General features: G+C 53.7%; 1 protein-coding gene across 1 annotated transcript in view; it reads right to left on the bottom strand.

Moving 5' to 3' along the window:
- Positions 1 to 8264: 8264 nt before the first annotated feature.
- The window catches only part of VSTM4 (V-set and transmembrane domain containing 4), a 95616-nt gene continuing 79539 nt past the window's right edge, over positions 8265 to 24341 (bottom strand). Inside the window, exon 8 of the mRNA XM_036265752.1 lies at positions 8265 to 8430. Coding sequence (XP_036121645.1) covers positions 8305 to 8430 — 126 coding nt within the window. The 3' untranslated portion in view covers positions 8265 to 8304. The remainder of the gene's footprint in view (positions 8431 to 24341) is intronic.

Raw genomic sequence — 24341 nt, 5'->3', positions numbered from 1 at the left:
GACCTGGCTGAACGCAGACGCAGCAGGGCAGACAGGGGCCTGGCGCCGCTGGGCGTGAAGGCACTGGACACAGCCTGGGAACCTGAGAGGGAGCAGCAGGCTGGGGTGCAGGGAGGCCTGGGAGACAGCCTGCTATCGCTGAGTAGCAGGGGAGGGCTGGAGTGGCTGGAAACTAAACCAATCTCTGAGTACTGACAAAATGTGTGTTGCATTTGGGGAGAAAATAATATACCGGGAACAGCCTTTGTAAAGTACAAGCAACATATAAACAGAAGCTACGCTCATGACCTCACTGCAGAGTTGGGAATCTACCTGGGAAATAAAATACAGACTCAGCCTCTACACACCAGCCTGCAACAGAGCCCAGGAATCTTCCTCGCAGGCCGAGGCCTTTCCTGCCGACCCACGACGGCAGCTGCGGTCTTCCGCGGGCGGCTCTGGACGCAGCTGGCAGGCTGAGCTCCGAGGCCGCCCGAGCGGCCGGGTGGCACCGCGCATCACTCCGGAGAAACGCAGCTCCTTCCTGTCCCACGGAAGCGGGGCCTCTGCAGGCCCGTGAAGGGGTAGACACCCCGGGCTTCTCGTCAGGGCTGACCACAGCCAGCAGGCGCTGCCAGCCCCGTGGCCTCGTCACCCGGGACAGGCATGTTATTTCAGGCTGGTCTCTGATGGGAACTGGCAGAGGGGCGGCCGCCAGGATAAATATAGCAGGGCCTTTCGCTGAGCTGTGGAAGCTCAGGCAGTGTGGTCGGGGCAGAGGGTTTGGAGATCTTTCGGGAGGAACAGACTCTGTAGGAAAAAACCCCTTCCGTGTGGGTTGTGGGGTTACTTTAGTTTTCAAAGCACCTCCTGGTCCTTCGCCATGGTCTGTTCTCTTTCTAGACATTGAGAAGCGGGTGGGTACTCGGCTCAGGACCAGGCTGTAGGACCAGCGCTGTGACAAGGCAGACGGGCCTGCCCTCAGTGGGGCTCGCTGCCCCCACGGGGAACGAAGAGCTGTCACTTAAGTGCCTTGGTCCCCGAGAGCTACCTGCAGGGAGATGGTGCGCTGGAGAACAGCGGGACCTGGAGGCCGACCGCAGGGCTCAGGAGGCCGGGAGCTCGCTCTGCACCAGGCCGGGCACTGCGCGTGCTCACATGGGCCAGATGAACACCACGAAGCTGGGGACAAGCTGGTGGAGTGGCCAGCCCCAGGGGCTGGACCTCTCAGCCCAGGCAGCTCCTCCCTGGGGGGCAGCCCCCGCCGGAAGCCCCCCACATGCCTGTCCCTCCCCTGCTGTCTTCTGCGGCTCGTGTTCAAGGCTGAGAATTAGGAGCCATCATCGCCCTCAGCCCACAGGTGGACTTGATCCACACAGGAAGCTGAGCAAATCTCGTTGGCCCTGGCCATTTTCACGTGCAGACCCTACAGCTCAGAGAGGCCAGCGGACCTCTCAGTGACACACAGCAATTAAAAGGCAGGTGGGGGTTTGGATCAGACATTCTGACTACACCCTGTTGCTCGTGTTACTGAGTGACAAAGGCCAGAACAAGAGCAGAAGGAAACACACTGTGTGTAAAGGGGAACGATGCCAGACCCCGGTGCCGACTCGCACCTGAGCCGGAGGGAGGGGCTGGCTGTGCTGCTCGGCTCCTAGTCCGCTCCTGGCACACGGTGCAAATGATCACTTCGCCTGCAAATGGAATAAAGGGACAGCGAGAGAGGGAGGAAAGAATATAAGACGAGAAAGAGTGAGATGTGGACCAAGGTTGGATTCGGAAGAGAATGTGTGGGGATGTGGAGGGAGAAGACACTGGTTGTGAAGGAGAGGGGAGAGAGGTCCTCAAGTTCTCAGTGACGGCCACCAGGGGGCGCTTCCAACCCTGAGTCGCAGAGCTGCTGCAGAGTTGGAAGAGGCCGGAAGGGGCGGGGCAGTTGCCACCACCAGCTGTTCCCTTAGCCAGTCCCCAACCCCGGTGCATTCCGCTAACAACCGTTCTTGCCTGTCAGACGCTGTCACCGCTCCGGCTGGCCCTGAACGGGAGCGTGTCGATTAGCAGAGGTCTCCTCCTTACTCACTGTCTGGAATAAATCATGGGGACAGCTACTTGCATAAACCCCCAATTTGTCAGAATCAAGAGAACAAATCGAGCCCCCAAGCTCCCTCCACTGTGCTGGGCTGAGAAGACTCCTGGAGTCAGGACCTTGGGGTGAAAACTCGACCCTGCGCTGCACTCTGCTCCCTGCTGTCCCCTGGGCGGCCCACACCCCCAGCTCTGACCCTCGGAGAGCCTGCTTGCTGGTGGGGAAGAAGCGGCCCCGGGGTGGGGGGGGGGAAGAGCTGGGAGCCAGCACCTCTCTCTGCCCGCTGGTTGGGGGAAGCCCCTCAAAAGGCCATGGCCCACCTCCCTTACCGGGCAGGCTCCAGTCTTCTGCCCTGCAGGCCCCAGGCGAGGCTGACGGGCCAACGCCCTGTCCTCTGGGCGTGCCCTCCCACCAGGTGTCTTCACGCAGCTGGGGAGTTAGAGCCCCGGGAAGCCCCTGACCCCTGCCTCCTGGCACGTTCTTGACCCTCCACCAGGGCTCTGTTCAGAGGGACACTTCCTCCAAGATGTCTGTTCTGACCCCTTCCCCCTTCTGGTTGCCAGGGCACTTGCGAGGACTTCTTTTTTGGTTCTTGTACCAGACAGACAGATCACAGAGGAAAGTAAGAGAGGCTGGGTGTGTCCAGAAGGCACTCAGAAGGAGGGACCCTGGACTAGGAACTCCGCGCGGGGAGGGGGCTCGCAGCCCTTATCCGTCCTGAGTCACAGAGCAGGCCTGCAGGAGGCCAGGGTGGGAACGGGGGGCCTGGGGAGGGAGCCTGGCGTGGGCATGAGGTCTGGGTGGCGCGGAGAGCCCCTGGCTGGGCGTTGGGAGCGTGGTTCCAGGTGGGCTCTGCCACCGAGGGACACCTCCCAGGGGCAGCAGGCCCCTCCTGTGTCCTCACTTCCCGCTGTGAAGTCACAGCTTCATCAAGGCGCTCCTGGGGCCTGGCCGTCAGGGCCCGCGCAGGGCCTCCGGAAGTTCCACGGCGAGGACACGGAGGACCCTCACCCACAGCACAAACCTTTGCATAGCAACCACGTGTCCCTGGAGCCTGAGGCTGTAATGGCGCGCAGACAGGGGGCGATCGCGCCCACCGCCCAGCAGCTGGGACACTGCACGCAGCGAACAGGAGGCCTGCGCTTTCCGCCGCAGCCACCGCCCCGCACGGGCTGCTAATGACTTTTCTCCCGCTTGCTGGCGGAGGACACTTGCAATAAAGTTTAATGTCGAAGAACAAGGTGCATTTAACCAGAGCTGTAAACATCTCTAATTCCATTTAAACTATAGGGTGCAGTGCACTAACGTTTAACAATCAGACACTAATTCGGTGCGGAGCTCATCCGGCTGTTTGTTAGAACGCAGGGCTCAGCGACAGCAGACCACCCGGCGCCCTCGCGCCCCGCCCGAGGCATTAATTAAGGCCCCACGGAAAGACCGGCTGCTCGGAAGGAAATGCGCCTGGCAGAGTCCTGGCGGTGGCTCAGCGCCCAACTCTGCCAGCCTTGCGCACATGGGAAAGGTTTTCCCCAGCGAAACCCAGTTTTTAAAAATGTGAAATACACAACTAATCCAGAATAAGCCGCAGCTCACCCTCAATTCCACTTGACCTGTGCCGAGCTCACAGTCCAGCTCTTCCTTCTTAGACTCCCAGACAAGCTCTCTGGCCCCCCACCTCTGGGCCGCTGCTCCCCCATCTTTAGGCTCCCCGCCAGCTTCCGGATCGGCCAGCAGGGGGCTCCCATCCCTCAGGCCGGCACCTTCCCTCCCATTGGGCCACGTCTCTTTGGGAATTTTGCTATGAAGACTTCAGGGGTGACCCGTGTTCTGATGATCCCCCCAACCCCTAGGGGTTCCAGGTTCGCATTTCCCAACAGTGTATATCCCAGGCCCGGAAGCACGGGCAGTCCCGGGACCTCGTTAGACAGACAGACTGCCAGGCCCCCGCTTCCTGAGCCCAGACCCACTCTAACAAGACCCAGGCGATTCATGCGCACGCTAACGTGTGGGGAGCGCCAGTCTCCCCTAAACACCGGACACCCCACTGCCGCGCAACACTCCACACTGAGGCAGACCCCTCCTCCCAACCAGCATTTCTTCTCGGTTTTCCATCTCAGTGAACAGCTTCTGTCTAGAGCATGGGGTGGGGGTGTGCTGGGGTGGGCGTCAATATCCCCACCCTGTGGCTGCTTCACGTTGTAATAGGCCCCAAATGTCCCAGAGCCAGGTCCCCGGACCCTGGTCTCCTGGGCCAGGACAGTGGAGGACACCACGTTCCATGTGGAAGGCAGCCTACTGGTCAGGGCCAGGACAGGAAGGCTCCCCCGGCACGCGTGTGACCGGGCTCATTCGAGGGTCCGCCCCGTGCCTTTGCCTGCGGCGGCCAGTGCGGCTCAGCACCGCGCGGCCTGCTGCTGCCCCCATCCAGACCGAGGCCTCCCGTCGGGAGAGCATGAGTCCCGAGGCCTGGCGGCCTCCCATCATGGGGAAGGGGTCTTCAGAGCCCGGAGAGGCCCTCAGAACGCGCAGGCGTTGCTGGAGCTGGAGGCTGAGTCCAGTTCCTGGTGTGACGCCAGCGACGCCAGTGGGCCCTGCGTGGGGATACTCGGGGTGGTCCCTCTGCTTCCGGGCTGGGGAGCTGCTCTGATGCGAACTGCATTCGGCAGCATCCTTTCTGGTGCCAGCGGACTAGCGTGGACAAGACCAGAATTAGAGAATAGGAAAATGGGGTCATTTTGTTGAATCAAAAGAAGATCTGATGGAAAGAGAAGAGTCTGGGGGATTTCAGGGGCGCAGAGCTGGGTCTGGGCCCAGGGCCTTCTCCCCCCTGCGTCTGTCTCCGCACCCCCTTCGTTCTCCCAGGCTCCTCCACTTGGCAGGGGACTTGCTGCAGGCAGATCTGAGGTGTGCACCCCAGCGCGGCGGCCGAGGTGGAAGAGTGTCTTTCTCCCAAGGACTCTGGGTAGCCAGACCGGGCCTCATGCCTGCCCTGGACCAACTCCGCGGGCTGAGGCATGAGCCCATCCTTGGCCCAGTCTTGCACATCAGGGCTGAGTGATGAGCAAGGCCATGAATAGCCCCTAGAAGCATCAGCTGCTTTAGTGACCTCATCACAAGTGAGTCTTAGGGCTTCTTGATGTGTGGGATGACCCAGATGACTGTGCCCATGTCACTGTCATTCCAAGTGTCAGGAGGGCACAGGTCTGGCTGATTGCTACGTGCTCTCTGGGCTCCATGCTGCTTCAGTGGAGAGGTGACCCTAAAGAAACCCCAAGCCTTTCCCCCACCACAGCTGCTTCAGTTCAGGGCTTGGGGTTACCTCTCTCCCCACCTGGCTTCCGACGATGACTCCGCACCCAGCAGAGCCTGGGCCAAAGGCACCACCATATCTCAGAGCGTCCCACTCTGCCTGTAAGAACCACTGCGTCCAAGCAGCAGGCTCTCATTTGTTTTAACTTCACTAAAATGTGCACGCGATCATGCGTGTGGAAAACTTACGTACAATTGTTCCCGTATCTGCCTCAGAGTAAAAACAAACTGAAGAACTTTTCCTAATTTCTACTTGCATGAAGTTTCTTCTTACTTACCTTTAGATGTGTCAACACATGTTTAGTGATACATTTGATAGAGAATGAATGAGCAGACCTGTTTTTTTAAGTGTACTATGACAGTCATGTCAAGCAAGGCTTCTCGCCCCAAAGTGGTGCCAGGTCAGGGCAGCCGCTGTTGCAGTCCTGAGCACAGCTGGCAAGGTTTGCTTCCGGGGCAGAGCAGGACCAGCTGCTCCCTGGGGACGCGTCCGCGGCAGGGGACACGGCCGGCAGCTTCCTTTCCCCCTCTGCGGGGCGGGTCTCCCACTCGCACACGGAGTTCGATTGTGCAGCTAGGACCAGAGCTTTGGAGAAAGAGAGTGAATTTAATGTACAACAACAATTTCTTAGACCAACTGGCAGCTCCTACAAGCTGTGTTCTTCTTGGTAGAATGTGTTCATTTCCGTGTGTGATGGCCCTAAGCTCCCACTGAATTTGAGGGGTTGGGTTTGGGGGTGACTTAAGTTCAATGCAGTTCTGCAGAGGCCTGTAGAACTACCCCATCGGCCTCTCCCACCTCCTCACACTTGCCCGCTCTCCACTCCCACCAGGCAGCCCAGGGCCCCACTAGTCCACATGGCTCTTACGCGGACCAGGACAGGGCCTGCCGTCCTCAAACGTCCCGTGACGTGTTCTGCTCTACACCGCCGTGAGAACGTGCGACCCAACGCCTGCGATAATCATGAAGTGAATGATGTCTAACCATTACCCTCCTCCCTAGAGACATGCTCTGGGACGTCCCAGGGAGTCCTTACAAATGGTCTTTCTTCCTCAAATCAAAAGCCGCACTGTGTATTCACCCCTTTGAAACCTGGCAGAGAGGAAGGGAATGAGATGCAGGTGTAGACAGAGAGAATGACTTCCTCTTTGTAAAGTCAGCCTGTTTTTTTGCCCGGCCAGTATGCCTCAGTGGATTGAGTGTTGACTGAGAGGTCCTGGTTCAATTCCCGGTCAGGGCACATGCCAGGGTTGTGAGCTCCATCCCCAGTAGGGGGCGTGAAGGAGGCAGACAATTGATGTTTCTCTCTCACATTGATGTTTGTCACATTGATGTTTCTATCTCTCTCTCAAAAAATCAATAAACACATATTTTTAAAAAGTCAGGCTGTTTTTGCTTCTGGAAACTCACCTGCCTCAGTGTGGATGCTTTCCAATAAGCCACGAGAGGGGCTCACAAGCGATCACAGGTCTTTGGGAGTGTCACTGTACAGCTAAGTGCCTGGGCAAATAGTTACACTTTCGAGTTACTGCAATGAGAGCCATAAGGAGTAAAGAACAATTCAACTGGAAAATGCAAGCTGGCTTTAGCTGAATGCCAACACAGTGTATTTGTGTGGCCATTTATAGGGTCCAGAATCTCGAAATAGTCATGAACCCATTTCAGAACTCTGAGTCTGAGACGTGGGGCTAAGACACGCGAGCCAGTCCAGTTCACATGGTTATACAGAGGGTCAGAGCTCACACTCAAGGTTGTGTTTAAAATATATAATTTACCACATATACAGGGTCCATTACAAAGCCAAACAAAGTGGTTCTGGGTGTACAATGAGTGACCACCCAGTGTGCACACACAAGGAAAGGGGGCACACACCCTCTCCAAGGACAGGGCCGTCTTCAGGGAGGCCCCGGTGGGAACAGGCCCAGAGCACAGCCTCCCGCGCGCCTGCGTGCGCCCCCCTGCCTGCCCTCCACTCAGACCGGTTAGAATCGACATGCAGAGCTGAGCTGGGCAGCGCACTTTGCAACAGTGGGGTCCCCAGGACACGCCTTTCCAGCTTGGCTTGTACCTCGTACTCTGCCCTGGGGGAACCAGGCAAAGACCTTGCCCGCCCACGAGGAGACATCAGTCAGGGCTGGTGACCTTGGCACACTTCCAAGAGGCCCACTTCCTCCAGAGCCACTGAGGGCAAACGCCCCTCCTTTGGAAAGGGCGCGCAGGACCTCCCTGGAGGATGTCCCGTCTGCACTGGCACAGGCCGGGGCTGCGCAGCGGTGGAGCCCTCAGCACGGTGCTCTGCTTGTGCGGGCGTCGGGGGATCATGACGGGGACAGCGCTGGCTTTCCCAAGGCCCTCAGACCGCAGACTTGCCGGCCGCGTCCTCTCCGCCCTTAGATCCGGGGCAGCGCGTCTGTTTACAGCGGAGATGCTCTCTGCGCCCAGCTTGCAGTCCTCCGCTCTGCGCTGCGAGCCCCGGGAGTGTCCCTGGTCGTCCGAAAGCCCACCGGCGCGCGTTGACCGCCTCACACCCCGGCCTCTAGTGGCATTTCCTCTAGCTACAGGTGTGAGCGTCATATCACGGATACAGGAAGAATAAAGGCGAATATTAAGATTAAAAACATCAAAATCCAGAGAAAGAAGAGGAAACCGGGAAGGGGTTTGGCTCAGAAAATCTCTTGGGATGTTCTCAGAATGAGTCCTCAGGCCTCGGGGCTCAGACCCAGAGGAACCGTGCCCCAGACTTGCCCAGGGCCGGGCCCCTCCCCTTCCGAGGAGAGGGCCGCGACCCCTCTGAAGGCACCGGGGGGCCCCAGGAGAGGGGTGCCCACCACACAGAAGGCACGGGTGAAAATACAAAAATAAGGGCTTTGTCTCCGAGGGTTCATAAATAATGGGACGGCAGAATTAAATAGGGCCGGGAGGGGCGGGGCTACAGCGCGTTCTCCTCGAACAGGATCTGGGCGTAGACGGTGCTGGTGGGCGCGCCCTTGGCGGCCTGCGGGGCTTTGGTCAGCTCCAGCTCCGCGTAGGTCAGGCTCTCCTCGGTGATCTGCGGCTGCGGACAGAACACAGCACAGGCCGGTGAGCGCGGGCCGCGTCCCGCGGTCACGCAGCTCGCGCCCTCGTCGCGACAGGTGGACGGAAGGCACAGGGACACAGGAGACCTACAAACACATGATATGCATCTCGTCGTCTCCTGCAGAACACTGTGCTCTGAAAAGAGACACTGATTTATTTTCGAGTCAACATAGAACAGTAGCAAACAATGATTAAACGTCAGGCCAAAGTAAACAAAAAGTAAAAATAATGTAACTAACAGTCTCTGGTCAAAAGGAAAAAATAGGCAGAAACAAAAGTCTTAGAAATTAAAAACAAAACTAGGAGGCTACCATCTAGAAATGCTCTTAAGTGACTGTATAAAACTAAAATTTCATAGTATCTTGAAAATAATGACAAAGAGAATATTACTTGCCAGACCCTGAAAAATACAGTGCTCAGAGAAAAATCACAGCCTTAAACAGTTATATTACACAGTATGGATCACATGGCTGAAGCGTCCAGCTGAAGAAGTTAGAAAAAGAACAAAAATAAAGAAAAGCCAAAGGAAGGACCAATAAAATCAAAACCAGACTGTGTGAATCAGAAAACAAACAAACAAAAAAAACCCCCAACAGTAAAACAATAGAATTAATAAAAGTATCCAAAAGCTTGTCCTTGGAAAAAAACCAATAAAAAAAAAAAAAACTGAGATATATTAATCAAGATAAAAAGGGTAAAAACATAAAATAAAATAGGAAATAAGAGAATATAATGTAAACTTTAAACAGTTTTAAAATTAAAGAAAGTAGTTTGCTCAACATACTACAAAAAACTTGAACTACAGGATAAAATGGGTAATGTTCCAGAAAAATATAAATGAGATGCAATATCTTCAAAAAATATGAATGTACTAATTATCATAAAAAAGGAAAAAAAGGGAAAGAAGGAGGGAAAGGAGAAAAACATATATTGTTAAAAGCTCTCTCAGAAACACCAGGCCCAGGAAGTTTTATATGAATTTAAAAATATATATTCTTTAAGGAACAGATTATTCCAATATAATTTAAATGAGCCAGTGCATTAAAAAAATAAAAATTCATATATTTTAGAACAATTTCACTTATTAATATAAATTTTAAATCAAATTTACTCAGAGAGAATACAAACTATATTAAAAGTTAGATAACCATGCTAAGTTGAATTTATTTCAAGAATGCAAAGATATTTCAATATTAGAAAAATCTATTAATATAATTCACAATAGTAATAGATGAAAAAAGCCATTTTGTTATCTTTATAGATACTGGGAAGACATCTAATCATATTTAAAAACACTTTTGGCCCTTGGCCGGGTGGCTCAATTGATTGGAGCATCGTCCCATACACCAAAAGGTTTCGGGTTCGATTCTTGGTCGGGGCACATACCTGGGTTGAGGATTGGATCCCTGGCCGGGGCACATAGGAGGCAACCAATCCATGTTTCACTCTCACATCAATGTTACTCTCTCCCTCTAAAACGATAGATAGATAGGAAGAAAGGGAGGGAGGGAGGGAGGGAGAAACATATTGTTGGGTGAGGATTAAAAAACCCACACTTTTGTTAAAAATTTTTTTTGAATAAAGTAGTCATAGGTGTGTGTGTGTGTGTATGTATGTGTGTGTATTTTTATGTTTAAGGAACATCATTGAAATAAATATTTGGTGATTCAACTCTAGTGCTATTAAAAATATAAAGCTGCCATCATTAAAATACTGAATAGACATACTATCAATGAGACTAATGAGAAAGTCCAGAAATTAATCCAAATATTGTTTTTTTCAGTAAATGGTGGGGGGATACTTGGGTATCCATTAAAAAATTATATCCCTATATCTGTCTTTATACCAGAGAAGTTCCAAAGGAATTAAACATTTTAATATGGAGAATAAACTTATAAAAGTGCTAAAGGAATGTGTAAGAAATTTTTAAAAACAGTCTCAGCATATGCAGTGCATTTTAAGGTACAGTACAAAATGCAGAAGCAACAGCGAGAAGAGATGGACATTTCCATGCTACACAAGGCAAATACTCTTTAAATAAAGTCAAAGGACAAGTGAAAAAAATGGGGAAAATATTTGTAGCTCATATCAAAGGGCTTTACAAGTCAACAAAGATCACAGCCAACAATCCATCAGAAGATGTAGAAAGAACAGGCAAGAGCAGAGAAGTCACAGGGAGACAGAAATGAGTCTGACACATACGGAGTGACAGTGACCTCCCTCCTAATAAGAGAAATGGGTTCAATGTCACACTTACGTGTCAGTTTTTGTCTTCCAGGAAAGGGAGGGGCCTGGGGGGATGGGTGAAAGGTGAAGGGAAGTAAGAAGCACAAACTTCCAGTTATAAAAATAGCAAGTCACGGGGATGTAATGTACAACACGGTGAACGTGGTCGATAATATCGCAGTAACTCTGCACGGTGACAGATGGGCACCAGACTTGGTGATCACATGGTAAGGAATACAAATGTCAAACCACGATGTCGTACACCTGAAATCAATATAATATTGTATGTCATCATACTTGAATAACATTTTTTTAAAAGACTGCCATGAGAAATAGAAAGAAACAGGTCCTCTTGACTTTGCTGGTGAAAGTGTCTACTGGTCCAGCGAATGTCTGGGAACAGTTGACTGAGCATCAGCAGAAGGCTGGTGCATCCTACAGGGCAGTCCACGCCGCAGTCTTCATGAGGAGTAAGGGAGCTGTATGTGTCCTGTATGTTTTACTGTCACTGTGTAATATGCGTGTGAGTAAGCATATGTGCGTGTATTTATATGCTTAGAAAACCCTTGGAACCCGCGTGAAAAATCAAGAACCCGGGACCCACTGCTGCCTCTGGGAGTAAACCGGATGACGAAGGGGAGCCCTCCCCCTTCATTGTGTACATGTGTTTATCCGTTTTAAATGTTGTGGTAGGCACATGTGTTTAAACAGCGTGTTGATTAATTCTAGTCCATCGTTAGGAAACTAAAAGGCACTGACGACCTCAGTCATAAAGACGTGACCTCCCACACCCTGTCACGCTCTGTTTCTCGGTTCGTGGCTTTGGTTGTGCTGTGGTTTGTTTTTATTTTTGCTCTTTTGTGCTTATAGCTTGGTTATCTCACCAAAATTCAGGACAAATGAACCATGTGCATTCAATTTAAGTTTCTTGAAAGGATGTCAAAAGCAGAAAGCCCCTTTGCTTTTGAGTGAGACATCGTAACACAAACGGAGCAGGAGACAAAGAGACTCCCCCAAGGGCTCCCAACAGCCAGTGTGTGCCGGTCAGGGCCCACTCCTGAGTGGCCTCCGCAGATCGGCCATGTTTACACCGAAAAGTGAGGACATTTACAGGGATGAGAGCCTCTTGTTTGTCCTGACACCGAAACTCGGCACTGCTTCTCAGTCGTCCAGATCTTACACGCCAACACAATTCCCTCTACTTCTTGCCTGCAGTTTAATTACATTTCACATTACGATTCCATTTAGAAAGGCCATGTGTCCTCAAATAAGCACTCAAAACCCAACTCATGTAAATTTTAGAACCAAGATTTATGAAATCATATTGTCCAGGTGTTTTATTATATTACCTTGAAATTGCATTGTTTTCTAGTGTAGATTATCTGTTTATTCTTAAGTTATTCCATTACGTTTGGATATGAAAAATAACACTAGCTTTCCCAATACAGGTCGCCAGGCTGGCTGGGCTGGTGTGTTGTATTCATACATTTTTATGATGTTCCTATAGTAAACATAATTCAATAAAGCCAAAGCACACTAAATAAATAATTGCATCTAGAAAAGCAATAAAAACAAATAAAATTAGTACTTTCATAAGTGGAAAGTTACTTCAATTACTGCTCCATGCACTACCCCCCTCGGAGTGTGTGGAATCATTTCCCTTATGCATATTTCTGGGATATAATAATTTGATTGAAGATATGAGGCAGCACACAGGAGGCTCCGAATTGTGAAGTGTACACAGTTTCCAACAGAAGATGTGTAATACCGACCCTCGGTGCCTTTGAAGAACCTCTTGTTTTTCTGGCGTGCACACTTGGCTGTCACAGTCAACCACGTGTTAATTACATTTCCCTGCCCGTTTTCCTGGAAGCAAATTCCTAAAGGCCCAGGAAAGGGAGCGAGTGTGGGCTCCCCAGCAGTTTCCACCACGCTACCTTTCTTTGCACCCGTTTTAGTGGAAGGCTGGGGTGCACTGAGAAGTAGCTTAGAGAAAAGCATCAGCATATCAGTGCGGCCTCCGGAACTGGAGATTAATCCAGGAGCCAGGTGCGGAGCGTGAGTGGCTGCCGGGGGCGGAGCTGGGGGAGAGGCTGCAGAACCTGCCTGTACTTCAGGTGACGCCGAGATCCTGACAACTGAAGCCAGCCCCGGGTTTAAGCTAAGCAGTCACTCCTCACCCTGTGGCAGTTCAAGAACCGCAGCACAGCAAGAGGGTCTCTGAAGATGAATCAAGAAGCCCTTCTGTGGCTCCCTGCCACCTGCTGGCCCTCGAGATGAGCCCCTGCGAGGCCCGTCCTGCTCGCGGGGCGCAGGACTACAGAAGCGTAGGCGCCAGCACGCAGGGCTACACTCCAGCTCTGGAACTGGCTGCTCACAAATACTGAGGTTCTGCTGAAACAGGGAGCTGCTGGAAGCCGGTGTCCAGGCCTCAGACCCGAGGGGGCACTGGGACCGAGGCTGCTCCACCCGCGGAGGCAGGAGGGCAAGGATCAGACAGCAGAGTGAGCCACCGCCGAGTCCCAGCAGGGTCCCTCAGAAAAAGCCTAGCCCGGCCGTGTGGCTCAGGGGTTGAGCACCAACCCTGCACCAGGAGGTCGCCAGTTCAATTCCCGGTCAGGGCACATGCCCAGGTTGTGGGCCCGACCCCCAGTGGGGGGCGTGCAGGAGGCGGCCAGTCCATGTTCTCTCTCATCAGTGTTTCTCTCTCCCTCCCTCCCCTCCTTCCTCTCTAAAATCAATAAGAGAAAATAATAATAATTAAAAATAAAATAATAGAAAAAACCTGGAACTTTCTAAACACAGAAGCAGCAGCCGCCCACGTCCTCGTTCCCAGGACTGTTTGGTTTACTCCAACCCTTTTCACCAGCCTGCAGACCCCTGGTCCCTGTCCCTTTCCGCCCTCAGTCAAGGCCCGGAGTCTGTCGGCTGCTGGGACGCGTGTACGTTCTGAACCCCACTGTTCCCTGCACGTTTACTCTCACTTTTCACGCATCTCCTGCCAGCCAGCGAGACCCCGCTCCTCAGTTCGGGGGGAGTCCGTGGGCATGGGGTGCAGACAGGGACCCCTGTGGGCTCATCTACGGCAGGCTGGAGCCGAAGAAGCTCAGCTGCCTCTCAGTTCAGTGGGCGTGTCCGCGAGGAGGTGGGGGGGGGACAGGGGGGGAGCGGGGGTCCCCAGGGGGACGGGAGGCCTTGTACCTGTGGCTGACTTCCAGCACAGGTCCAAGAGGAATGTGGACCTCAATTCCAACGTCAGCTTGTGACCTTGGGCCAGCTCCATCGCTAGCCTCAGGGGTCCGTGTCACTGGGGTACACGGGGATTTACACGGAACGATCTCTGTGGGTAACGCCCACCCTCCAGGAGACGCCGGACACGTGGGCGCCGAATCTCTACGGGCTCAGTTAACATGTCATCCTTTGGTCTATGTTCTGAATTATTTATGTCTTACCAAGAACTACGTGAATTAAACAGTCCTGGACATCTTTTGACAGATACAGAGCAGATTCTAGAAAATTAGCTGTTATGGGCTGAACTGTGTTCCTGCAAAATTCATACGAGGAAACCCTAACCCCAGTACCTCAAACATGACTGCACCTGGGTCAGGGGGTTTAGACAGGTAATTAGGTGAAATGAGGTCATTAGAGGGGGCCCGTGTCTCATGTGACTGACGCCTGTACGACAAAAGGACATTAGGACACAAATACGCAGAAGGAAGACCACGTAAGGACAGCGAGAAGACGCCACCTAGAAGCCAAGAAAACACCCTCCCAGGCCTGGATCGCAGGCGCAGCCTCCAGGCCCGAGGACCACCGTCGGCTCCTCCGGCTGCCCGGTCGCGGGCTTCGCTGCAGCAGACTGGGACCCTCAGCCAGGTCCGAGTGCGGACAGTGTATCTACAAGAAGAGTTTACTTCACGGGGCTAAAACCAGAAAGTCAGGCCGAAAGATTCAGAAGTGTGCACCCCTTCAAGCTCCTAGTTGGTAGTTTTTGAGTTTTTCATGTTGTAGGTGTGTTTCCAGGACTCAAGCCAGAAGTTAACATTCCTGTCCGGAAGAGAGGGGGACATTTAACCTGTGCAGACCCCAGCAAAGCCACGCTTTCTCACAGGGACCCAGTTGGATGCATGCACTGAATTAAGTTGCCGGAATAAAAGAAAAATGCCATTGCAGCCACTGCAAGTTCTCCGATGTCAGAAGCTCAGCTGGGTAATGCCATTACCACAGCAACGGATCGATATCTAGGACATGGGATGTGTATGCTAACGTCACCTTGGAGTTAAAAATGTGATTGCAGTTCTACTAGAGTTGCACTATCAGGAATCTATTTACCCAAGAGAGAAGCACATATTATCGAGGGCAGACTTCCTCTTCCCCCTTCAAGATAAGTGCTCATTTTTTATTCAACAGAGTAGTACCTGGTAAAGCAAACTCCCCTCCCAATGTGAACACGTACAGAAGTCTGGCCACCAGGAAGGGGGCGTCTCAGTGGAGCTCCGTTTGCTGAAGGGCCCTCAACGGGTCCAAACTCAGGAGAGGAAAGGATGCTGCGGTCCCCAGCGGTCCTGTTGACATCAGCGTGCCTTGGATATGAACTTGAGTTAATTCTGAGACTCCAAAGCCTGCCGACTGCCATAGCTCTTTATGCTCAAACATATTATGAAGAGGGGAAGTCGAGTTCCCTGAGGTGCAAGTTAAATGAAAATAAAGAATCAAAATGAGCAAGAGAGAGATCTTTCCTACAGAGATCTTAAATAGTGACAGAAAGGACACAATCCAGAAGGGGCTTTGGAAGGTGGCAGAGTGTGTGGGTGGGAATCAGTCCTTCCGAGATCAGAACTCAGCAAACGTTAACTAATGTTCACTAACGTCTCATTCCGTCCTCACACCTGCGCTGTGAGCGGGACCAGTGGTCATGCCCACTTCACAGATGAGCAAACAGGCTTTGGAGGGCAGGTAGCCACCCTGGTCTGTGCGGCTCAGTTGGTTGGAGCTTCATCCCAAGCACTGGAAGGTCACAGGTTCGACTCCTGGTCAGGACAAGTGCAGGAGGCAAGCAATCAATGTCTCTCTCTCACATCAATGTTTCTCTTTCTCTCCCTCCCTTTCTCCCTCTCTAAACGCAACAAAAATCAAAGGCAGGTAACCTGCTCAAGGCCAGGCAGCGGTCGTCTGCCCAGGATCCACCCTCTGCTCCTCACAGTGACTAAGGATCTGTTGTGAATGCCCGGACCCAGGTGAGCAGCCAGGCAGACGACAATCCCTGAGTCCCAAGGGGAAATAGTGAGCTTCCAAAGGCAATGGGGAAGCTTTATTGGCACAGATCTATATATTGTAGGGAGAGTGAGTTTTCAGAACAGGGGTGTGCTGCTCAGCGGGATCGGGGAGCTGACCCCACCCTTGTCAGAGGCCAGGGCGCCCGGCGTGGTGTCAAGAGGCAGAGGACTTAAGGGTGCAGAACTGAAGACGCGCTGAGGGTGAAGCATGGAGGTGTCACTGATCTGAGTAGACAGGGAGCAGAGAAGCCCATCGAAATGCCTGTAGGTGACCCCTGGCTTCTCTGCACAGCCTCATCCCCCCAAGATTCTCAGCGTCCAAGGAAGGAGCAAGAGTGGCTCCGGCCAGCCGGGGACGACGAGGGTGCGGGCTCTGCCTCGGCGCTGTGTGCACCGTGCCAGCAGAATCCTGATCAGAGGTGCCCGCTGGACAGGTGGAAGCAGAAAGCTAAGCAAGTGTTGATGGAGTAGAACACAGGAGTTTTCTGAGGTGACCACAGAGCCTGTGCCGGGCCTACTCGTGCCCTCTCCTTGGAGGGGAGGTCACTGCTCCACCTGGACCTCTGGCTCTAGCAGCATAACTGACACCAGAGCCCTTGCTCAGAGCTGAGGGCTGGCATCAGCCCCATCCCCAACTCAGACGAGGCAGGTCCCGACATCTGAGCCACGGCCTAGAGCAGGACCCTCGGTCACTGTGCATGGGGCACAGGTGCTCTTGGAGAACCCAAATGCGACCTTCCTCTGTTGCTTCCGACATCCATGAACCTAGGGATTCCATCTGCTCAGACTCCTACCCCACGCCCAGCGTTCACGTGGCTACCCAGTGACTAATGGCCAGTAAAACAGCTCGCGTTCTCCGTGGCTGTGGCTACATCAGAAAGGACCTGGGACTCAGGAGAGGTCTTAGATGGAGAGGAAGGTCCTAGGTCTGATCCAGGCTGTTGGCACCTGAGGGTGGAGGAGTCACTCGGGAATCTCGGGCAGAGCAAAATTCACAGCACTCTCGAGTCCGGAGAAGTCAGAGGATGTTTAACAGAGGGCATCCCAGAATAAATTTGACAGGAGTCACACGCCCTGGCCAAGTGCTCTGAGGACAGACCGGACCAAGGTGGCCAGATGTGTTAAAACCATGCAGAGAAAGGCCCGAGGCTCTGCTGGCCACCAGACACATGAATGTGTCTAGATTTAACCACCGCGTGTTTGGGAAGCTAAAATGTTATTACAGATAATGCTACTGGAGGGTCCTGATACATGAAACCTTCACAGGGGCACAGTGATGGCTTCCTGATCGAACAGTCGCTCGTCCTCTCTTCCCCATGGGCTGGGGATGACGGTCTTCCCAGCTGCCTTCCAAAAGTACTTTTACTGGCAGTGTTACTGAAGAGAACATCTATGCTCAGAAAAACGGCGTTTGGTCGTCGACTGCTATGGAGGAGTCCACTCTGAGAATCCTCGACCTCGAACATTCTGTCTCTAGGCAGCTGCAGGCTGTGACCCTCCGGGCCATCGGACTGTGCAAGGGTCTGCCGGGTGGTACCAAAGAGTATGGACTCGCAGAAACAGAAAGACTTCCACTTATGAGCTGTGTGACCTTGGGCAAGTTACTTAGCCTCTCTGTGCCTCCATTTCCACATCTGTAAAGTTAGATTTATAATAGTACCTATCTCTCAGGGTTATTTTGAGGATTAAATGCATTAATACATGTAATGTAATTAGAAAATTACCTAGTAAGTAAATAGTAAATGTTCCACAGAGTTCAATTATTATTACTACAGTAATTATTATAAAGTAAAAGTAAGTGTTCTTTTAACAATTGGTCCCTTTGAAACATTCAGAGGCCAAGAGAAGAAGACACTCAGAGATCATCTGGAAACCATCACGTGACCGACTGACTGACACGACTGGGCCTGAAGCCAGTGCCAAAAACCCAGCGATGTTTTTATTTATTTATTTATTTTTTAATCCTCATCCGAGGACATTTTTCCATTTTTTGTACAGACAGAGTGGGAGGGAGAGAGAGGAAGAGAGAGAGAGGGAAACATCGATGTGAAGGGACACATCGAGTGGCTGCCACCCGCACGACCAACCAGGGCCGGGGACAAACTGCAACCGAGGTACATGCCCTTAGCGGGAACCGAACCCGGGCCTCTCCGGACCGCAGGCCGACGCTCTAACCACTGAGCCAAACCGGCCAGGGCACCCAGCAATGTTTTTAATAGTGAGACAAGTAACCCTTCTAGAGACAGGCCAAACCACGCCACTCACCGCTCTGCACAAATCCTCCAGTGACTTCTCATCACACTTGGAATCAAATCCAGAGTCCCTAGCAAGACCCTGACCACGGCCCTCTCCGACCTCAGCTCCCTCCGCACGTCACCTGCCCCCCACAGCCCCACTGGTGGACACACCAGGACAGCACTCCTTGTCCAGGGCCCACCTCGGGTGTGGTCTGGGCCTTCCCCCTGCCTGGGATGTTCTTCCCCGCGTAGCACTGTGGCTCGTTCACCCACTTTGTCAGGCCTCTGCTCCAAGGACGCCCCTCCCGATCACAGTCCCTCGGTGGCTCCCGTACGGGCTCTACTGCCCTGCAGGGCACGCGTCACCATTTACATTGTAACACCCTGTCCACTCGGTTACCGTCTCCTTCTCCCACTAGAGTACCTGCAGCACCTGATCTTTACCCAGGGCACCAACACCTCTGTGCAGAAGTACTCTCGTCACCCTCACCCTGCACGGGGAAAAGAGGCACGGCAAGGACAAGCGTGTGCTCAACAGCTAGTAAGTGGCAGCTCTGGCGCTACGGATGGACTCGGGCCGCACTGCTCAGCGCCACAGGCACAGACCCTGTCACTGCGTCCTCCGCTGCAGCCGGTGGCTGCTGGCCACTGCTCGTGTTTGCAGGACGTGCCGACTCCACGTGTGAATCCTCCCACGAGCTGACTTCAAGATGTAGATCACAAACCAAGCAGTAAGACCAGATATAAACAGACATGCGAGCTCATTCGTTGAGCTCATGCGTAACGTGGGCAATGGGTGCCCGCGAATGAATTCATAGTTTGTATTTCAGTTTTCTATGCACACTCTCATCAGTTCACTAAGCTGCTGCCTTTGGCAACGATATCACATGAGCTTGTCAGAATTTATAAACTCAGCTTTAGAAAGTTATAATAATAAATTAGAACTGGATCTGGCCAGGGAAACAAAATGCCCGTAAATGTATTGCTGGTTTGTCATGAACTCAGAATTACAGAGATTTTCTTTCTCATATTTTAAATGTAACACAATGATGATATTTTCTTCTTTTTTCTGAAATGGCACTTCACTTCTAGTATTCTCAATCTGAGACTGAAAAAGTCTTTTAATATCAAATCTGAAGTGCTCTGCGTTCAAAACTGAGGTTTTATATGAAATAAGTTTTTTAAAAAAAAAAATCAAATGTGAGCACAAACGATATTGCTCCATGAGATTACAAAAATAAAATAGAGCGAAAAAGTTAAAAACAATTTCCCTGCAGTGCAATGAGCGCGGCGAGGAGGTGCCCATAAAGGCAGCAAATCGGCGGAGACGGAAAAGGAGCTGGCGCTCGGCGGGCTCGCTGCCTGCAGACACAGCGAAGCAGGCGGCCGGGCCCGCGCAGCCCGCGGTGCAGGGCTGGGCTGCTGTCCTCTGGGCCTGCTCACCTCCGTCAGCGACGGTCAGAGCAGGAGAGGCGTGGCCCGGAGTGGTCAGTCCCAAGGACGCCCTCCTCCTCACAGCACAACCAGGCTGCCCCGGCACGGGGTGGGCGACTCCCTCCGCACACTTGTGGGTGTGGTCCCTGTCGTCCCTGGAAAGGGGTTCCTCATGATTGCTTAAGGTGCTACCCGTTTTAACAGACTCCCTGGACGTGACAGCGTCCCTTGGCCCGCCGTTAATGACCAGAACAGACCCAGAGACACAGGAAGGAGTACGGTTCAGACTGACAAAGCTCAGAGGGGTGGGGGGCATGGAAGAGATGAACCAGGGAACTTACATGCATGTGTGCACAACCAGTGACATAGACAACAATGCTGGGGCGGGGCAGCATGGGGAGGAGGGTGATTGGGGGGGGGGGGGGAGAAACATCTGTAACAAAAATAAATTAATAAAAATTGAAAAATAAGCAAATGAATACAGCCGCAGCCTCGACCACCCTGCACCGCTCCGGGCCTGGCTGAGCAGCACCAGCCAGCAGCAGCCTGTGGCCGGGAAGGCAGCGTTGCACCCGAGCCGACCAGAAACGCCCGCCTCGGGCAGGGGCAGGCACGGCTCACACAAGGCGTGCCCACTTCCACTTCGGACGTCTGGGCTCCTCTCCCTGACGACTGCATCCCACTCAGGACGGGGCCCCACTCTGCAGACCGCAGGGAGCTCAGGGAACCGATGACTCTGCTCCCCCGCTCACCCCTCCCCGCCCGGCACCTCCTCCTCCCTCCAGCCGACACACATAACTCCCGGTGACAGCGACGGGGCGCGCTCGCGTCGAGGGGCGCATAGGATTTTTATCTCTGTGAAAACGGCACTAGTGTGGAACGAGCAAAGTTCTTGTTTGCTCCCAAGGGTTTTACTTGGGGCGATATATTGTACATGTGGTTGTGGGTTTTTCCTTCTTTTTAATTTTAAATCGAGATTATGAACATATTTTATGCAGGTTAATATATCCTTTTCATGTAAAATTTAACTGAAACCAGTTCTATCTGGCACATTAACGCCAACAAGAGAAATTCTCGGGCTTATTATAAACATCCTTCAGGAAACCTGAAATGCGTGTCCTATGCACAGGCTTTTGCTGGGATTTGGGTTATTACCAGAACCCTCAGAACTCCATCACTGGAGCTGGCGCCTCGGAGCCTCTGCCTGCGGCTGATCACGGGAACGCTCTCTGGTCCTGGCAGGACCTTGTCGCGCATGAGAACGGCCGGGACAGGGCTGCTTTTCCGGTCCCGGCCAACACGGAGCAGGGCACGGCGTCTGGGTCCCCGCCGAACACCGGGCGGGAGGCGGCTTCCCAGCACAGCTTCCCTCTCGACTGTCACCAAGTGAGCCCCTCCTGTCCACTCCGGGTGCTGCTGCCGTCAGCAGGTGTGCCACGAAGGTCCACCTCAAGGGCGTCCACACAGCAGGTCAGAAGCCTACCGTGACAGGCCCCGGGGACAGGCTGCCCCCGCTGAGGTGGGGACAAACCCCCTAGAAAGGTTTTCAAGAATGAAGGAGTCACAATTCCTATGAGAAGCAGACTCTCACGTTTACATTTCTCTTTGCTGATTAAGTAAGGAAGGCCCGGCACACCCCAAGTGGGCTGAACTCCCACTAAAAGGGAAGTCCGTCCTCTCTGGAGGTGGCCGGCCGTGACTGTCGCTGGCAGTGACGCAAACAGCGCTGGCTGCTGGGCCTGGGAGCTCTTCAGAGCAGCACCGTGCTGCCCCTGGATCGGGCCGAACCGCAGATTCGAACTGGCGGATCCAGGGCGGGCCTCCTCCGAGGTGACCACGCGCGGAGCCGCGGAGACCGCCGCCCTCAGTCCCCCATTCACCTCGCATGCGCTCCGGCAAGTCCAGGCTGCCGCTAGGACCCAGACAGGAGGGCGCGTGGACCTCAGAACTGGAGACGAAAGCGTGACACCTCCGTGCCTCGCAGGACGGCCGAGACGGAAGGGGGGACATGTCTGCAGATTGTAAGTCTGAGAAGAGGTTCATACCCAAAATATATGCAGGTCAACAACAAAAACAGCATCACTGGTCGCCAGGGAGACACCCACCAAAATCACAGCGAGATGCCTGCCACCTCACGGCCACTAACATGGCCATTTTCAAAAAAACAAAGTAAGTGTTGGAGAGGACGTAGAAAACTTGGAACCTTGTGGTGGGAATGTAGCTAGCACAGCTGCTGTGGAAAAAAGTATTATTTCATTTCCTCAGAAATAACCTGGGGGGTGGGAGGGGGTCAATGGGGAAAAGGGGAAACATCTGTAATACTTTCAACAATAAGAAAAAAATTGGAGTGTGGAAAACAATGTAAAAATACTAAAACAACAGAATCACCACGTGCTTTCACTTCTAGGTACATACACAGAAGGACTGAGAACAGGGACTCGGAGATGTGTACCTCCGTCTTCACACAGCGTCGTTCCCGAGTGTCCACTGGCAGATGGCGGATATGCACAGGGTGGTGTCAACACGCAGTGACATTCATTCAGCTTGAAAAAGGAGGAAACTGACCCAGGGATGAGCCCTGCCAACGTCACGCTGAGCGAAATCAGCTGGCGCAGGCAGGAGGCTCCTGTTCGAGGCACCTACACGCACCGCCGGGGCGGCCAGGCAGAGCGAGTGGGAGGCCAGCTGCAGGGCTGGCGAGGGGAGAGCCGACTGTGAACCGTCCAGGGTGTCTCCAGCGCACAGAGCCCCACAGAAGAGCCACGTGGAGGAACCAGTAGGGGGAGCAAGTCCATGGGCAGTGGCCATGATGTCCCGGTGGAGTGGGAAGGGCTGAACCGCAGGTACGGCGGGGCGCTGTGGGAGCCCCAAGGACAGGCCCTGACATAAGGGGGTGAGCATGTGAGCCAGTGTGGTAGCAAGTAGGAAGACAGGGCACACAGAAAGTAACAGCCAGGCTGCGGTCCCCAGTGGGCACGGGGGGCGGGGGCACCCAGACTCCGGACAGGTCAGCCATTCCCGGAGGTGGGGCTTCCCAGGTGGAGCAGGACTGGGGGAAGGTAAGGAGTCCACGTGTGCTGGGGTCACTCTGGGGTGTAGAGCCCCCAGGTCCCATAGACAGTCAGAAGGACCATTCTGGGGTTGGCTTGAAGCACCCGGGTGGGGGAAAACGGAGGGTGACTCTCCCAGGCAATGTGCTGGAGGAGCAGAGAAGCCAGAGCAGCCAACACCGGAGAGAGGGGGGAGGGGAGCCGGCCTGGCCATCGGGGCAGCGGCGACAGCAGGAGGCAAGCAGTGGCCTGGGTGGGGGCAGGTGGGCTGTGTCTGCCTCCAGGGCCAAGGGCATCGGGCACCAGGAGTGAGACTGACTGAGACGTGCTACGAGGGCTGGCGCCGGGAAGGTCACTGACGTGTGCAGCCACAATCCTGATGCCCGGGCGAAGCTGGGCTTGTGGGAAAGAAGGTGGTGAGAGCCGCGCGTGGTAGCTGAATGGCAGCTCTGTGGGCGAGGGGCACAGAGCCCGTGAGGCTGCTGGCGAGAGGCCCTGGACCACCGGGGCACCGCGTGGAGCAGGGCCAGGCGACAGGGCTGCGTGCCCCGGCCCCCCGCAGGAAGCCATGCCCCACCCTGGAGGCAGGGAGCTGTGAGGGCGCTGTGAGCAGGGGAACCATTAGGGGGCGTTTGAGATGCACCCCTAGGCAGCAATTCGGGGTGCATCGGAACGAGAGAGAGGATACAGAGGTCCCCTGGGAAATGTGTGAGCCTGAGGCCCACAATGTTCCTGATCTTTCTGTTTTCCATCTGTGCTCACGAGAAATCATCTTCTCCTTAGAGAATGAGGGTGGCAGACACTTCCAGCTACCGGGTGCTGCAGATGAGCGACTTGATGCCCGAGAGGGGGCAGTGGTGGCCTCAGAGGGTGGACTCCGACTGAGGCAGAGGAAGGCACGCACGTCCCCTTAGTGCAGGGTGGCGTTCTCTTCTCTTTCATTAGCTCGTGTGTGCTAACCACCGTCCTCTCAACACTGAGGTCTGCTCCCACACTGTTCTCCTTCCTCCGTGGGGTCCCTAAATCCACACCTGACTCACGCAGCACGAACGAAGCTGGTGGCTTCTGGCGGTCTCTGTTTCTTCCGAACAAGGACAGTGACCGCACTTCCTGGAAGTCAAGTGTGTGCCTTGGCGAAAGGGTGCTGGGGTCGCTTGGCCAAGGGGAGGAAAGGGGCCCATCTGCACCCCCAAAATAAAGGAGAACTGCATGTCTTGATTTTCGTGAAAGTGTCCCCTGGCCCCCAAAAAGCTGAAGAGCCCTGATGTACTGGGATAGCAACTCAGCGTGTGACGACATTCTCCACCGGGGGCCCGTGCTGTGTGCCTCGTTAGCTCACTGGCCAACCTTGAACGCAGTGGTTGTTTGGCTTAAAAAGTGGAGGGCAGTTTTCATACCTTGATCACAAAACGTTTAAATGCCTTTCTTGCCTGTTTCTTCTCCCTTGAGCCCTCTCACTGTTTTGACCCTTCCAAGCACTGTTAGCCTCCACACTTCCTGCGAAACACCAGCTTATCTGGGAGATGCATGGAAAGCGTCCACTTGCTGAGGCTCTGAGGGGGACGGGGAAGGATCCAGGCTCCTGGGGCCCACCTGGAGCCCGGTGGGCCCAGCACGCGTGGGTGTGCACCCCCGAGAGGAGGAGCGGGGCCCTGAGCCCCGGCG

The sequence above is a fragment of the Molossus molossus genome, unplaced genomic scaffold (genome assembly GCF_014108415.1).
Source record: "Molossus molossus isolate mMolMol1 unplaced genomic scaffold, mMolMol1.p scaffold_m16_p_17, whole genome shotgun sequence".
Taxonomy (NCBI): domain Eukaryota; kingdom Metazoa; phylum Chordata; class Mammalia; order Chiroptera; family Molossidae; genus Molossus; species Molossus molossus.
Note: the sequence above shows the minus strand (reverse complement) of the source record. Positions and strands in the feature narration are given on the sequence as shown.